At 49.2% G+C, this 17744-nt stretch overlaps 1 protein-coding gene across 1 annotated transcript; it reads left to right on the top strand.

The window, feature by feature from the left end:
- Positions 1-14565: 14565 nt before the first annotated feature.
- LOC144094836 (uncharacterized) lies at positions 14566-17462 on the top strand. The gene is made up of 3 exons (XM_077628721.1): positions 14566-14705; positions 16424-16507; positions 16712-17462. Exons 1-3 carry the CDS (start codon positions 14654-14656, stop codon positions 17023-17025), a joined length of 450 nt encoding a protein of 149 aa, XP_077484847.1. The 5' UTR covers positions 14566-14653; the 3' UTR covers positions 17026-17462.
- The last annotated feature ends 282 nt before the right edge of the window (positions 17463-17744 follow it).

The raw sequence follows: 17744 nt of genomic DNA, 5'->3' as shown, positions 1-17744 counted from the left end.
TGCCGGGAAACATATTGCCTCCAATTTACACAAAACAGGGGGGAGCAGGGTCGTTACACAGTTGCCCGTGTGCTCGGAGGCCCCGCGATGCGGCGCTGCGCTCCAGCGTGTAATTTGGTTGGCAGCCGCGTTTTGGCGCGCGTGAAAAAGTGGGCTTACCACCGGCGGATGCATGATGTTCCACGCCACGGAGCCGATCAGGCCGGATCGAACGCTGCGAATTCAGTATAGAGGGCCAGTGTTAGCACTGCCGGGAGTTCCGCCGTGGGAGCCTGGGACAGTGGTGCCCTGGGAAGCGTGCGTGTCTATAGTGGAGGACCACGCGTCTGTTCTCGTGGAAGGCTTCGTCCCGAAACAAGAAAAAAAAACATGACAGTGAAATAAAAGCTGCACCAGTCAAGAGGTGTTATAAGAATGAAGGGCGGATCCTCATCGGGACATGCTCAGACGAGGACAAATTAGAGCCTTTACGACGCAGCGCGCGAGGGGCCCGACACAGGTACGGAGCCGACATGCGTAGACGCACGGGACACCTTGCTGTGGTGAGGTTGCTATCTCTATACGGTTGCTGATGTTCCAAACGAAACGGTATATGCCTAACCTCTGCAGCGACTCCTTACGTTCGCATAGAGTCCTAAATCCAGCAAGCCAGATTATATGCATTGAACTCTAAGCACTTAAAACTTAGCTCTGGATTGAAGCTGTGTCTGATTCATTTTTAAGTATCATACAGTCGCGGGCGATAATATAAGTTTAGAGAAATGCCTTAAGTCCAAAGGATAGACAGCAAGGGACGCAATTGACTTGGTGCTCCAAGCAACGGTAAGGAGCAAGAACAACACCCGCCAGGTGATTATGAGAACAGGAGGGGGGGGGGGGGATACAATGAACCATAGCTTCCAATGGCAGCTAAATAGGCTTGGTTCAAATGAGTCTTCACTGCACAGTGTTTGCTTTTCAGCTAAGTAGTGGCCATTATAGTGGGGCAGTGATCACACCCCTGAAGCTGTGAACTTCTCTAGGGCAGGAGAAACCTCATCCTTCCATCTCAAGTCTTTGGATCTTTAGGGAGCTGTAAGTGCTCCATTAGGCGGCTCAAAAGCAGGGCCACATGGCCTGAAGAATTGTGACCGACGCCGACATGGCCGACAGGCACACATGCCGACATGACGACATTTACATGACGACATTCACATGCCGATATGCACACATGCGGACAGCAACGAGCAATAAAAATTATGCACCCATATATGTGCCGCCCTCGATCGTCGGGTGGTTAACCCTGGCGTGCTTTCAAAAACCTTCTCAGCTGTTCTTGCAGTGGGATCTCCAAATTTTTGACTTACAAGAGATGCACAAGACAAGCATGCTACGTCCCGCTCTCAAGGGCATGTTCGCTCAACACAACTGTGCCGCTCAAATTACGATCGCACTAAAGGGAAATAAAAGCAAAAGAACGATACCTAGTGCAGTCACGGAGTGCCGCTTAGAACAAAGAACCGGAAACAGGTCGGCACTAACACATTTACCATTTTTGCCTAGCGTCTTAGCCGCATGAAGATGCAGTTTTTGAGTTTCAACTGTTAAGTTTATAAGGTGAAAAAAGACAGAATTCCGCAGATACAGTTAAGATTATTTTACTTTTGAGAATGATTGATGGCAGTATTTTTCAATTCTTTTTCTATCTCACTACTTTGAAACCTCTAATTTTCGTATTGATGCTAGGACGTCGACCTCATGCCGGACAAAGCTCGCAGTAATGACGTATCTCCGCGGCCACCCATTGTCAGGCCTGATCAGCCAGAAAACAAATCAAAAAACAGCTCTCAGATCAATGGTTGCGGCTGCTATGCTCTCTGCTTGTCAGCGTAGAAGAAAAAAAAAGCAAACCACAGTACAGGGTTCACATCTGTTACAAAGGGAACGCGAGTGCTGGCAACCCTGCAAACCCCGGAAGCACTGCAGTGGGCCGTTTTCGTATACCCGATCGCCTAAATGCCACAGCTGCTTTCAGCAAGGCACGAGACGTGTCTATCTTCGAGCGCACGGGCATCATTGCGATCCTTTTGAGCTCTTTCCAGCATCAGACGGCTCCCAATAAACGAACCCCATCATTCACCGAAGTAGGTTGGCCTCGTATGCGGACAGCATGAGGAACACTCTGTCGGCTGTTCCAAGCAGAAACCCATAATTTTCTTCTTGTTTGCGCTGTCGTGAAGACCCTCAAAAAGGAAAAAAATATATACAGAAAGAGCAGAAAGCGGTGTGGTTGATTAACCATCGAAACCGGAACAGCTTGGCCGAATGCACCCATCGGCTGATCCTAACAGTGCTCGGCGCATAAAGCTCCAGAGAGTACCATATATAGTTTACACCACACTTCCAAAACAAGAAGACAAACGGGCCCAGTACTTGGTATATATGGTGCTTGCAGCGCTGTTAGGTATTGTGGAGCAGTTGCAGCTCATTACAGTCGGGTACAAGTCAAGAAAAAAGCTGCTTTACCCCGTGAAAGGACCCCCTCCCAGCTAATAGCGTCGGCTGATTGTCATGAACCTTCTACCAGGAGTAGCATGACAAAGCAAGAAGTGGTGTGACAGTGCAGAGAGGAATCTATCCTCAGCAATACAGTGAGGGCACTATTCCCTTTCATCAGCCACTCCCTGCGTTGCCACGTCAGCACGTTCCTGAGAATCGGCCGACGCTGTTGGCTGGAAGGGGGTCCTTTGACGGGGAAAAGCCGTTTTTCTCTTGACTTGTATCTCACTATATTTACGCATTAGTTTTACTAATGCGTAACTGTGCTTGGGTGCGTGATAACGAGTACTTACTCCCTTATTATTAGTTTGACTAATAACTAATACATCAGATGTGTTTCCGGAAGCTTCCCTTCGTCACTCAGCGTAGCTACAGAATTCGTACAGCGTCCACACATCTGTCTGGAGCACCAGGTAGTGTACACTTGAGTCCTTTACGTGTGGTTTAGGGCTCGAAACTTGACCTTATCGTGCATGCGCATTCCGATGGATAGTGTTTAACATGGTCTTGCTTGTGAAAGCTGTATCGGGCCCGGCGTACAGTGGAGCTTTTCATATCTCGCTGAATCCAATGTTGCCCCGTGTCGAGGCTCGAATTTCAGGAAGCTTGATTCGAAAGCTGAATCGCAGGAGACGAACGTTGTACGGGGTGAAGTCACATTTCAGGCACATCGCCGGCAAACCGAAAGAGTGATAGAGGAAAATCTAGCCAGTCGTCAAAAGGACATATATGAAAATATTTCAGCAACAAAACGTTCGAGGTTTCGAAATTCGCGACCACCGTCTCGTCTTTCTAAGACACGGTAGGGTGGAAAAAGTGGCCGGAATGTCCTTTTTTCCTTTTTGGCTGTGCCCATAACTTGAAGCCTAGTATTTACATCTCGGAGCAGCATTCCATTACTGCTCGCACGCGTCAGTCCGAATATCTCTCGCATTGCGTATGAAGAGCAAAGCAAATACGTCGCTAGAAAGCAAAACCTAAGTACACTGCTATCACGTGCGCAGACGAAGCTGACTGGTCTCTAGTCCGACCAGCGCAATCCACACAGAGATTCAGAGCGCCGGTGGCGAGCTTCTTAAGAGCCGATTATCCAAACGAATGGCCCAGACGGCGTCCGGCTCGCGCAGATGTCTATCTTTATCTGTAAGCCCAGAGGCCGTATTTCAAGATTTGCTGGTTCTCCCGACACGGCCCCTTCCATTTCGAGCTGACCGTGGATAGAGGCCCCGAACATAGACATAACGCCATGAGCGCACGCGTGCTCCGATGCAAACAAACAGTGTGACTAGGCCTAAGCTGGAGCTGAGGAGCCGTGCGCACTTTCGAAAGCTGCTCTCACAACAAGGAACCTTGTTTGCACCGAAAGCAAGTCAACTCCTCTCTCTCATTCCCCCTCTCTTTCTCTCAGTGTCTCATTTAGCTTTTAGTTCTGTTCACGAGGCTACGATACGGTTTAAGCCCTCATTCCGGGAAAATATCGGAACACACCGATGTCTCTATACTGTGCGTCGCATACATTCGTCTGCTGCTACCAAGCTGGATATCAGCGGCACGTCGGCTACCAGAAGAACAGGAGGTGTTTGTCGTGATTGCGTCTCCAGGCTTTCCCAAAGTTCTCGGAAAGTGCTCATTATTTACCAGGGAGGATTATCGCCTTTCTCCCTTTCCATTTTTCTAGTAAAGCCGGTATTTTGGCACGAGGCCCGGCGTGTTCTCAGGTTCTCTTCATGCCGTAGTGAGTACATTCAGAGAGAAAGTGCCTGCGACGTACAGGTACTGCGTACAGCAATATCAAGTCACGTCGCTACCGCAAGACACTCTTAAGTACCTTAGAGATACTATGAGGTACCATACACGTACATCTATTAAACGGCTATGTACAGTCTTTGCAATAAGTTTAGCATCCAAACGATATACTTCCGGGTCATGTGTGGCTCGTTATCCATACCGATCGTGTTCCAAGCCCCTTGAATACGAAAGTAAATCCTTGCTCCTCCGAAAGTCAGGACATCTAAAGATGTTAAAAAAGTCGTACCAGGCTTAGCAGCAAGTCCATTTGGCTCTAAGCTTTTGATAAAGGCTATACGTCGCCAACTTAATTCTATTCGCATTCGCTTAATAGCTGGACTATGTTCAGCCTCGTTTCTTCTTCTAATCTTACGCACAGAGGGAAAGACTGAAGCGAATCTTCTCAGAACAGAGAGCCAGACCTACAAGTCACATTCGAATATAATCCAAGCCTTACGAGCTGCATTCAGGAGGCTATGCATAGAATGCTACTTTGGGTTCGGACCTAGTTCTACTTCAATTCTTAAAGAAAAAAAAAAGGTTAGCCGCACGGCCACCGTTTCCAGGATTCAGAGCAGTCGCCTCGTCGGCTCGTCCGACGTCGCAGAAATTTCTTTTTCGTGACACCTCAAATACTGCTTAAGTCATTTCTTTTCCCAGTCCGTATCCTCCTGAGAGCCGTACCAGCCAAACTGGACTCATTTGCAGCGAGAAAAATAGCGACTAAAGTTCATTGAACGCTCACGTATAGTACATTCCCCCTCAGTTCCCCCCCCCCCCCCCCCATTTCTTTTTTAATATACGCAAAAAAAAAACACGTGTCTGCAAAAGGTCTCGTTGTTCCAACGGCAGCCTCGGCGCGCTTCCCAGTTGCGCGCTTTAATCATTACCCGGGCCCGGACAAAAGCAGCAAAATGGAACGTTTCTATTTTCGAGCGGGGGAGGACCGTTCCTGAAAAGAGTTCGTCGCAGCAAATTAATTCCATTTTAGCCTCCAGCAATCCTTCGCCCACATGGGAGGAAATAAAAGATTTAGAGCTAAGGAAATAGGTGCAGGGAGCAAACTCCTCTTTTTACTTTTTTTTCTCTCAAAGGACAACTCAAGGCACACCGATTAAGAACAGTCACGAGTCGGGAGATGTACCTCGTACGCGTGCCTGCCTGCCTGTCTACGCCGAAGTGAGAAGTGAGCGCTCTTAGTGCGAATGAATGAAACGCGAAGCGTAGATCGTCCGCGGTCAACCCTTTCAGTGCGCGTGCAAGAGGGAGGCCAGTGTGAAAGACGAGGCACTGACTGCTCCGAATCCCCATTGTTCGCGGGCCGCTGCCGTGGAGAAGCGCGCGCACCATCAAAATGGCGCGCTTTTCCGCTTAACGAGGAGGCACCCCTGGTGTAATGGACGCGCGGCGCCCGTAAGATCCATACACATCGCGCCAGCTCGAAATTCCGCGCGCTCGAAGCACACGCGCATTCCGTTTCTCCTTCGAAACAACCTGCGTACTTAAAAGTAAAGACACACAGAGAACGACGGGAAGGAGCAAGAAAGAGGCAACGACGATAGATGGAAGGAAAGATAGAAGAAGAGAGGCGTCCCAGGAGGAACGGTGAAAGAAGAGCGGAGAACAAGACTGCTTTAAGATTCAGATCACGCGTTCGGCCGGGCTCTTTCTCGACGCAGCTGATGGCTCGCGCATTGTGTCGGCCAAATTTGCGACTACTCCCGGCAGTTAGCGCCGCGGTGACACCGACAACGACGAGGAGAAAAAGGAAGGAAGGTAGGATGAAGGACAGACCTACGCGAGCGGTCTCTCACGCCGCGAGATAACGAGATAATGCAAAGGAACCGCTCCCGGGAGCGGGCCATAAACGTGTCCTGCCGCTGCTCCGTGGCTCGGCGCGACATCTGTGTCCGATGAAAAGCGCGTCGTGTTAATGAGCCTTTTTTTTTTGTTAACGGAGCGTAAAAAAACCTTGTCTAGTTGTTATCCCGCGTGCGCGCGCGTCCTTTTGTCGGCCGGTTAGCGAAGCGTGCGCGAGTTGGAATATATGCAGCGGACGCTTGGCGACACGTGTATATTACTGCCTACACGGTAGCGCATTAAGATAACGTATAGTCGAGGCGGCTTCCATACATCCCAGGTTCCCACAGTTGTTTCCGAGTGAACGGAATTAGGCGCAGTTGAGCAAGAAAGGAATTTATTTTAGAGACATCATCACGGCCATTGTTCCCGAATGCCTAGTTCGTGCACTTTCTCAAGCCCTCATTCGGCCATTGCGTTAAATAGTTTTCAAAGCGCCCGTTAAGTCCTACGCGAGTCATTCACCTTCCGTTATGCGTACCGCATACATGGTGCGTGTTCTTACGCGCTTTCTGGATTTGCGTGTGTAGGCGGAAGCTCCTTTATTCCGTAGAGCACTGAAGTCTGCATTGTTCGGGCCCCAGTGTCTTGCCGGGTGCCCGTTAGTTTCCCAATCGGCACAATTAAGCTTTCCCCTGGCCTCATGTTCGGCTTCTCTTTAATGAAATGTTTGAGAAAACATGTGGCTAGCTCTTGGAGGTGGTAGTTGTGGAAGGGGGTCTTATTTACGTAGTACTGATTAAAGCTGAAATTTAGCCGAGTTGGTAGGTATTCAAAGTGCATCTTAACGCATCTTCGATGCGCTGTTGACACGGTTTATCAAGGATCCAGTAGGAATTACACAATACATTTCACGAATATGCTTCGACATAAAAAATTGGATTTTTATGGTTTTTTAAAAAAAAATTGCTTGCTGAGTGGGCACTGCTCCCTTTCCCGCCTAAATTTTCGCCTGCCTTGACCATTAAAACTCAACTCATCATCGGTGTCGGCATCGCACTGTGTCGTAACAGATAACTCGCCCGTTTACCCCCTGGTCTGTGTTAACCATGCAGGCGTGGGAGAGCTCTCACTTCACCTCACAAGCTCCGATTCGCACAATGACGAGTCGCATACGCTATACTTCGAGAAACGATACCATGGACGCACTTCTCGGTCACATGTTATGAATGCGGTAGCATTAGAAGGATCAGTGCAAGCGGAAATGGCGATCGCCGTCTATCAGTATCGAGCGGCAGGCGGCCACCTTCCATGATGGTAGGTGGGAACCTGCCCACCAGACTACGAATGAACATATAAAGACATTTTAAGTATTAACCTCGGATAAAAGAAACCTTAGTATGCCTCCTCGGATATAACGAACTTTCTTGAGCTAACATTGGATAAACAAACTTTCGCGTGTGAGCCTCGTATATAACGAACTTTCGCGTGTAAGCCTCGCATATAACGAATTTTCGCGTTTCAGCCTCGTATATAACGAACTTTCGCGTGTTAGCCTCGTATATAACGAACTTTCGCGTGTCAGCCTTTTGTATATAACGAACTTTCGGGTGTCAGCCTCACATATAACGAACTTTCGCGTGCCAGCCTCGTATATAACGAACTTTTGCCGTGTCAGCCTCGTATATAACGAACTTTCGGGTGTCAGCCTCGTATACAACGAACTTTCGCGTGCCAGCCTCGTATATAACTAACTTTTGGTGTGTCAGCTTCGTATATAATGAACTTTCGGGTGTCAGCCTCGTATATAACGAACTTTTGGCGTGTCAGCCTCGTATATAACGAACTTTCGGGTGTCAGCCTCGTATATAACAAACTTTCGCTTGCCAGCCTCGTATATAACGAACTTTTGGCGTGTCAGCCTCGTATATAACGAACTTTCGTGCTTGCACCTCTGATGTAACGAACTTGTGTGTGTTGACCTCGGTTATAAGGAATCTAAGTGTGTATCACCTCGGATATAACGAACGTTTGGCTGCTAACGCATTCAAACGATCCACCGAGGATCGCCCGAGTTTGCTCAGCGCGCGCCTGGAGCAACGTTGCGGAACAGACAGCGCAACCAGCCAACGTAACTGCAACGTGTCTGCGCGTGCCTGGAGCGCTGCATATCTCCAAACCTCTGGCCGCGTCTCACGAACCGTACGGCCAGCAGCGCTACCTGTGCTCAGCTTCTGTGCTGTCCCCTTCGTTTTGTCCCGCCTGACCAAGCGCTACTCTGCATCATGATACACCACTGATCGCCACTAGGGGGCCGGATGGCGCATGGGGCGCCCGAAAGTGAAGCCACCGGAAGTTGGGCGGCCTTGTCCCGGAAGCCAGCTTTTGGCAGTGCACGAAATCGGACCTCACCATGGTTTTTCAGTTTCAGTTTTCGTTTTTTCGCCGTTCTCGTCTTTTTCCACGACAATGCCCGCCTGTTTGCGCCGGCAACTGAATGAGGAGACCGGCAAAATGTTCGGGAGGGAAAGACATTTCAAGAATAAGGATGGGACGACACTAGCAGACGACAGGACGTCGCTACGCACAGCACGTACGAAGCCTCGTCTGCTCAGCTCTGTGTCGTGCCGTTGCGCTAGCGTCGCCAAATCTGCTCTTTATTGTGATTCAAATCACAATAAAAATTGTATTTGATTTGATGTAAATAAACTTATTATTATTATTATTATTATTATTATTATTATTATTACTATTACTATTATTATTATTTTTATTATTATTATTATTATTATTATTATTATTATTATTATTATTATTATTATTATTATTATTATTATTATTATTATTATTATTATTATTATTATTATTATTATTATTATTGTCGCTGCGCTCTAAGTCCAAGTTATGCTACCAATTGGAGATAAATTTAAGAAAGAATAGGTGAAAACCTTCACCAGGCAGCCGACTATGCAGTGATCATTTTACCGAATTACATTTAGGCCGAACCGAAGCGAGGGCGAGGCTATCGTGTCTGGTGTGGCGCCGACGATGTTCTGCTGGTTCGCATTAGCGCCTCCGAAAGGTATAGTACTGCTTTTTCTACGGTATCATGCACTGTTTCGTACTGCAGCAAATTATGCCTGAATGGGCTTTTATTCGTGATCCTTGGTGCAGTTGACTTCTGACAGCGCATGCGCGCTGCATCATTCGTCTTTCTTGTCGGTCGTTTGTCTCGCGCTGTGCAGATTAAACGTGACTGCGCTATGGAGTTAGGTTAACAGCACGTCTGGATGGTAAATGACACCCTAAAGCGATAAACATCACCCGCAATCGATGAGAAGAGATATCGTCCGCCACAAACTCGGAACAGAAACTGAGGCAGCTGTATAACTGAAAACTAAACATTTTGACAAATTCGCCTGTCTGGTTGGGTTTGAAGACTTACAATGAACTGCACATCTCTAACCAAAAACTTTAATTGAAACCCAACGTTTCGAAGCCGGCTCGGCTCCTTCATCAGGGGTGACTGGGGGCAGTAGCTAGCGAGTTCAAGTATTGAGGGGAGGAGGCCGTCAAAAGAACGAAAGCTGTGATGCGAAAGTCGTTGGGGAGAGGGATGAGGGGGCTGGGGGTTAAGGCTGAGAGTCACGTTGTCGCACTGTGGGGAGGCGGTCAATGGCGACTTTTTTTCTTTGAGTTGCAGAGCGAAGCTCCTGGGCATATACTGGGGGCAGGTTTTCTTTTGAGCCGTTAATGTTGTTCGGGGTGGTTTGGATGTGCCAGAATAACAGAAGGAGCCTTTTGTGGTAATTTGTTTCGGTTCCGAGGATGCTGGTTTCGTCTAATTTGATTCTGTGGTGGTCTTCGGAATGTTCGGCTACAGGATTGCCCTTTCTTGCGAAGTTGCGGACGTCGTTCTTATGTTGCCGAATTCTTTCTTTGAGATTTTTGGTTTCGCCGATGTAGCTTGCGTCACAGTCGGCGCAAGGAATTTTATAGACAATGCCTTGGGCTTTCTCTCTTCGTGGCCGGTCTTTGGGAACAGGTAGGCAAAGCGAAACAGCGTTTGTGGGCTTATGCGCAACCTGGAGACCCCCTTTTCTCAGGATTCGGGTGATGGGTTCGCTGACACCTCCGACATAAGGTAGAGCGACGTATTTTGGTGGTGGCGTTTGTCTTTCTGCGTTGATTTCTTGGCGCATGTTGTTGTGTTCTTGAAGTCGAGTGGTTTTTCGAATAATGTTTTCTGGGTAGCCGTTCATTATGAGTTTTTTAAATATCGGGCGTTCTTCTTTGTCTGTCAAGTTGTATGCTGCAGTGTGTCTCAACACTTCTCAACAACGTCTTCACTACTGATGTTTTATGGACTGTCAGGTGGTTCGAAGCGAATTGGAGGTACCGGCCTGAGTGAGTTGGGTTTCGGTATACAGAAAATTGAAGGGTTTTGTGCTTTCGGGATACCAGGACGTCCAAAAATGGCGGGGAGTTTTTAAGGCGATAGCCTTTAATGGCTCATACTCGCGCCGGTCCGTTGCATTTTAGGTCACATAACCTAGGTAACGTGACCTTAAGATCACGTTACATCACAAGGCCACGTGACATTACGGCGCAGTGCATCGTGATGTCACGTGAACTTGTGATGTCACGTGATCTCTCTGCCACGCTCGCGCCAGCTGCTCTTCTCCTCGGTCGTAAAATGAATTCAAGCGCGGCAAATTCAAATCAGTCGATTGAGTCGCAAACGGCTTTTTCCTTCCCGTAGTTAAGAGATATCTAAGTGCCTCCAACGAATTTTCTCGTTCCGCCTCTAGCGTGAACTCAGTATCAGGTTCTACGGAGTTTAAAGGGGCTCTGAAGCGCATTCCGAGGAGAGCACATTAACTCACTTAATCACTGCATTGTGTTGCCATGAAAACCAGAGCCAAATAATACTCTTCTACACGCAGCAGGCGACCCACAATCGCGCGTCAAAGTTGGCGAGCCCTTCCCGGCGACTTTTTCATGCTCGCGCCCTCCTCCGCCCCCCGCATCTGCGTAGATAATGTGAGAGGTGGCCATTGGTTAGATTCTTTCAGACGTCAGGCAGCTACCGTGGCCGCGGCCAATAAGCCGCTTAGCTCCGGCATGTCGGGAAGCTCCGCTCCCAGAGGGGGGTCGGCGGATGAGCGCCTACCTTCCAGCGTGCAAAAGTGACGAGATGAGAGGGAAAGGCGCGAAGACGCTGAAATTCAAATTTTAACTACAGATAGCTCAGCTTCTACAAAGCGCATTTAAAAAATCCTTGCTGGACACTATTCGTGAAGCGGCGTGCTTGAATATCCCAAGCATGCCGCAACTTTATTAGAGCCCCCTTCACAGCCCTTTTAAATAAGAAAGGAAATTTTGAATCTCAGATCTCTCGATGACTGCGACGCAGTCGTCGACATACCTTAGGAAAATCTTCGGTTTCGGGAGGAATGAGTTGAGGGAGCTCGTTGTGCAATGTGTTCCATGGTTAAATTGGACATGACGACAGAGATGGAGGCTCGAATTGGCGTTCCTTTCACTTGCCTTCATAACGAGTGGCTCTTCAAGTGTCAGGGCATCAGGATTTACGCGCCATCGTTCATCTCTTCTTTGCTGCACGAAAATTTGGTTTTAAGATCACCTAGCCTCATCGTCCATCCACTACTTCTCCTTTACTCTTAGAAGACAAGAACCTGATTAAAACCCTAGTGTTTAAGTACCCCTTTGCCGCGGCAGGATAGGACCATGGTGGGACCTGCATGCCTGTTTTCTTCGGTTTCTCTGAAATTACACGGTTCCCCAAACAATGCTCACATTTCTCGTGTTGAGCTTGCCTATTCCTTTGATATTGCATAGACGTTATACGAAAACAACGTGAAAAACTGAGGGGGGAAGGGCGAAAGACGCGAATTTTGCATTGAAATGCACAGCAGACACCGAAATTTTCGGAGATGCCGCCCAACTTCCGGTGGCTTCACTAGCGCCCACTTCGGAAAGCGCGAATGCGGCTTCCACCCGTTTAGTGAAGATCAGTGTGATACGCCAACTCGCCCAAGCAGCTACCCTTCTCAAGCTCGACTTCTGTGTTCGCAGACAGTGCTTTCAACGCCCCGAAGACCGCAAAACTGCGATTCCGGTTTTGCTGGCTCACGACTCACGTGTTTAACCTCTCTTCGCATAGGGACAAGGAATACGCTGCGAGAGTGCCCCTGCAGTGCTGGTGGTTGATTACGGCCGTTCGCGCTTCGTTTGCAACTTCTTATTAACTCCTTTTTGACACGAGCTGAACGTAAGGCCTTGACTCGCCGGCTCTCGCGTATAGGGGGGAGGGGGGGGGGATGCGAAATATCGCTGCTCTTCAATGAAACACTCCCTCTCACTCCCTTCGTCGGTGTTTCTGCGGATACTCGTAGCGCCTCGTAACAGCCCCGACGGATGTCAAGACGCACGCCTTCAGCATTTTTCTTCTCAGCTTCTCGCCAAATGGAACCCGAGCCCCAGAGAAACAGCGCGTGCCTCATGCACGCCAGCCGCTCGGGGCTAACGAGCCCTCGGCAGCGCCCACGCAAGCTGCCAGGCCGAGACATCAAGCAGCGCCCGCAGCGCGCGCGACCTTCCGCGGCACGAAAGCACGCGGCCTGCGGAGTCCGAGAGGGGGGCCCCATCACGCGAGGCACTCAACGATGCGCTCCCCTCCGGAACTGCCGAGCCCCCAGCGGGGCCAGGTCCGCTGGACAGGCTCGCAGCGCCTCTCCTCCTCCTTCCCACCTCCCGTCCGAGAGACGAACGCAAATGAAGCAATTTCGAGAGGAGCACTTCTCGGGAGGCCTCGCGTTCCCCTCGCCGCCTGCCGAAGCTGCCGCGCCCCAGCCTGTGCGAGGAAGGACGCCTCAGCACCTTGCCAGTGAAGTGGAGCGATGCTGAGGTCTCCCTCCGCCGGCCTTTCCTGCCGGCTGCACTTCATGGCGCGGGAAACCGCTCGCCTGGGCGGGCGTCAACAAGCAATACACCACGCTGGGCAAACTAATTTCTCGCCTCGGCCGCCCATCGAGAGCTGGACGCTCGCGGTGGAAATAAAACTTAATAACGAGACAGTTCTCTCTCGCTCCCTTTATGGTTTCGTATGTTCCGGTCCTCTCTTGCGAGTGGGGGGGGGGGGGGGGGGGGGGGGTTAAGGCCGTGGAACTTTCTGGTTGCAGTGTTCTTTCGCTTCTTTTTTTCCCCCTCTGCCTTTCTTTCATGTTTGTTTCGCAGGTCGCGGACCTCGGCGCAGAACGAAGGTTCGAGCTATTTACTGCACAGCCTGACGCGATTTGAAGGTAATCACTTCAGTCTTAAGCCAGTCGGATTAAAGTGCTCTAAACCACATTACCACGATAGGTTCACTGGTCCCGGTTGGCCTGAACGATAGTGACAACCTCCAGTTAAAGTGTACGTAGCGAGGAAACGTGTTTCCAAGTTCCAACTAACACGAGGGCTCGCGAGAGGCCGACCAGGGACAGTTTTCTAATCTGGAGTGGACATACGGGGAAATGGCAGAATGGGCGGTAGAATCTTTCGCGGACAACGCTCCACTTCAGACCAACAAACTTTATTTTCCCCAGAACAGAGCGGTTCCGGGCGCTACTGGACTTACGGAAGGTCTAATCACTCCGCAAATGACATGACAAACATTTCCATTCAGCGGAGGAGGCCCGTTAGACAGCAGACACGCCTCGGACCATATGCTTGAAACGCTGCGCGTCAAGTAAACACCAAGAAGCGCGCCTTTCAAGTTTCAAGAGTGCAGAGAAAGAGAGAAAGCAGCAAGGCCGCCTCCCGCGTTTCGTTAGGGTTTGAACCGACGCCTCGTCTTGTGGCAAAGACTAGCCGAGACAACTTGTCCGTGACAGAAGCAAGACTCCGACAGCTCAAGAAAACAGACCCCGGAGCGTTAACTCAAAGGAGAAGGCGAAGAAAGAGCGCGGGCCTCGACAGGGACTCGGCACCATTTCGTGGCGCCTTCTTCTTGGTCCGAGTAGCGAGGGGGAAAGTGCGCGGGAAAGACGAACGCAGGCACCTTCTTTGGGGTGTCCGGTTTCCGAGCCAGCCGTGCCCAGCTGACAGTGTGCAGTCGCCGTTGTGCTCTTCTGCTAACCGCTGCCTCGGAGCGGAACTCGAGGGTGAGGAGGAATGCAGAGCAGCAGCAGCAGCCACGCGGGTGTTCAGCATGCGCCTTGCGAAAACTTATGGTACCTTCGACTGGTCGCTCCGATTCTCTCAGTTAGAGCGACCGGAGCGGGGGCAGCTCCCGATCTGAGGAGGATGAAAAAGACTCGCCAGCCGAATGTGCAAGTGCTTTTCAGAGCAGTGAGAGGGACGGAAATCGCAGGAAAGGGCTACTTCCTCCAATCACAGACCACAGCGCCGGCGAGCACCCGATGCCCGCAACGCTCCCAACAGGAGTGACAGTTTCTGTTTGCCTGCGAAGTGCAAGCGAAAGTCCACGAACGTGTCCCTGCCGTCCTGACAGCTTCCCAGTATGGACACCCCGACGACCGCTGCGCAGCAGCTGTTATTCTCCCTTTACGACGGTAAGTTTGCAATGCGAAGAGTGTGCACAGTGCGTTGAAACCCACAACTGGCTCTTTCCCGCGCTCAGGCTTTGTGTCGCTTGGTCAGCTTGCTGTGGTGTGCGCGCCTCACTGTCGAAGTACTACACATTATTAAAGCAGTTTCACATGCTATGACTGAGCGAATTCTACGACAAGTAGCGCGACGTAGTGAAAAATTTCCTACTTTTCCGTTGGAACCTTGTCGCTCTGGCCGCGCGAAACAGGTGCGTGCTCCGCGTTAGTAGAAATTGCGAGCGTCGTAGTTTCGCATTTGAAACAACTTTTATTTTTTAGGTGCATTTACGAATTGCGTTGTGGCCTGTCCTGGACATGTGAGCTTGATAGCGAATGAATGCGCCAGTGCACAGCACCAAGTATGCGGGCACGCTGCTAGTCAGCTGTGTAGTAGGCTTGCAGTACGTTCAGGACTCAGCAGCAGTGCCGGGCTCTCTGCCCCGTAGCATGTGCTCGTACCATCTGATACCTGTTACAAGTCGTACTCCGTGCGATGGTACATATGTGTCAGAGGAAGTAATGACGGCTAGCGGCGGCTTTTTCGTGCACAACTAGGTATGGGCACCGAGGCCGCACGGCGGCTTGAGCCGCCAAAAGCCTGACCGTTGCACGATTACGCGGAGTGTCGACCAGTATAAAACGTACACTTCATCCCGATACAGCAATGGCCCAGGTGGTTTTTTCGGGCAGCGTGGAGCGGTATGTGTACATAGCGAAACTTCATAATATGCAGTGGAATCGTCAGCAAGAGCGAAACTCCAAAATGTAATGTGTTGCCACATGAAATTTAGTACCGGGTTCATAATAAACTGCAGCCTCCGCGGTGGCTCAGTGGCTATGGCACGTGCTGGCCCGAAAGACGCGGGCTCGATCTCGGCCGCGGTGGTAGAATTTTGATGGAGGCGATACTCTAGAGGCCCGTGTACTGTGCGATGTCAGTGCTCGTTAAAGGACCCCAGGTGGTCGAAATTTCCGGAGCCCTCTACTACAGCGTCCCTCACAGCCTGAGTCGCTTTGGATGGTAAACTCCCATAAACCAGAAACAAAACCATAATAAACTTCATCGGTTATGTCAGCTCACCAGGAAAGTATATGCATTGAAAAGTTGTTCACAGGGCTGAGGACGTGGGTTTATTTGTTTGTTTATTTGTTTATTGTAATACCCACAGCGCCACAAGTGGCATTACAGTGGGGGGAATAACACATCATACAAACGAAAAGAAAGGTAAAGTGCAGCACATACAATGCAACCATGATGCAACAGTAATACAGCCTAAAAACAGCATTCACAGAGATGAAGAGAATAAATCACCTGACGTAATTAATACCACCTCTTCAGAGAGCCGGTTCCAATCTCTTATAGACCTAGGGAAAAAAAGCATATTTGTACATCTCTGATTTACAGTTAATTTCCTTGACTTTTAATCGATGGTCACGACGTAGCGAAATATAGTTTGGTGAATGGATGTACAGGTCACGGTTTATGCCAGTATTGGAATAGTAAATACTACGAAAAAATTTTATTTTGTTCTTGACAGCTATTGGATTTAACACACTTTACATATTGCGAATATTTTTTTGTCGGTTTCTGTGGCAGACTCAGCAGGCATGAATTACCTTCTGTCTATGATCCATGCGTGAGGAAGTAATTTAAATGTTTCCCAATTTTTGTTCCTGAACAGAGAGCCAAGGAAGCGAAAATCAAGTACAGCTGCACACAGTACCTGAAAATGAGCAGTCGAGCAGCAGCATGACCTCACCTTATGGTATGTATATATACCGCCAGGTGCAATCTAACGTCTTCGATTTGAAATCATTTACCTTCTTGCAAAGCCTTGCATGTCTGTAATAACATTTGCCATGCAGTAGTATTAGTGCATGTGTATTTTGCATCTATAGTAGAGCAAGCTAACTGCAAGCTTCAAATGTTACGAATGTGCTAATTTTTTTTTATTCATGTCTTGTGACAGGACCATGGACTACAGGTGAAACAAAGCTGCTCCTGGACTGTTATGTACGCTACACGCCACAGGTGGGGCCTCAAAGGAGGTTCCTCAGCAAGAAGATGATGTATGAGCAGATTGCTCAAGACATACAGAGAGTTCTTGGAGTCATTCGCACAGGAGTCCAGTGTGAGACAAGGTTCAAGACGCTGGCCAAACGAAAACGCAGTGTGGACAGAAATAATGGAACTTCTGGACAGTCTCGCTGTGCAGTGTCATATGAAGAAGAATTTGCAGCTATCAGAGCAATTGATGACAGCATTGAGCCTGAAGTTCTGTGAGGTGTGGGAAAAGTTACATACAAAAAGACCATCTCAAACACTGCTAGTGCAGCTCCTTCGAGTGTCAGCTCCTCTGATGGCATCGAGGAAAGCGTCAATGATATATCATCTGATGACCCTACGGTAGATTCTGGTTCATCATTTGAGCAGAAAGAAAATAAAAGGTACCGCACAGACAGAAAGATGCGCCCGAGCACATCTAGGATGCAGGAAATGTCATTATTTTTTGAGGAAATGCGAAAGATCAACAATGAAAAAGAAGCTCGGCGCGAAGAAAGAGAACAGAGAAAAGTAGACAGGCACCAGGCACTACTCAAAGCTCATGCGGAGCAAATGGCAGTGCTGAAGGATATTTTGAACTCAAAATAAGAAATAGCTCTTGATTGAAAGAGCATATTTATTCAAGAATATTCCTTGTCAAACAGTGCTGTAGTCAAGAATGCTTTGTTTATACCTGTTGAAAGTCACAACATGTGTTCATAAAAGTGCAATAAAAGTTTGAGCAATTAAAAGTGCGATAAAAGTTTGGGCAATGCAATCGTTTGTTCTCGACATCATTGCAGCTGCAAAAGAGCTGTGCCAAAGCGTCCCTTTTCAGTTCTCCAAGCCTCCGAAGGGCACTTTCACGAGCAGTTTGCTGTGTCTGCTGGTCTGTTGCCGAGTCTCCTTGCTTGTGCCTGCAAGGCCTTCCATCCATATTGTCATCACTTGGCACATCA

The sequence above is a fragment of the Amblyomma americanum genome, chromosome 6 (genome assembly GCF_052857255.1).
Source record: "Amblyomma americanum isolate KBUSLIRL-KWMA chromosome 6, ASM5285725v1, whole genome shotgun sequence".
NCBI lineage: Eukaryota > Metazoa > Arthropoda > Arachnida > Ixodida > Ixodidae > Amblyomma > Amblyomma americanum.
The sequence above is the reverse complement of the archived record's forward strand: the minus strand, read 5'-3'. Positions and strand labels throughout refer to the sequence as shown.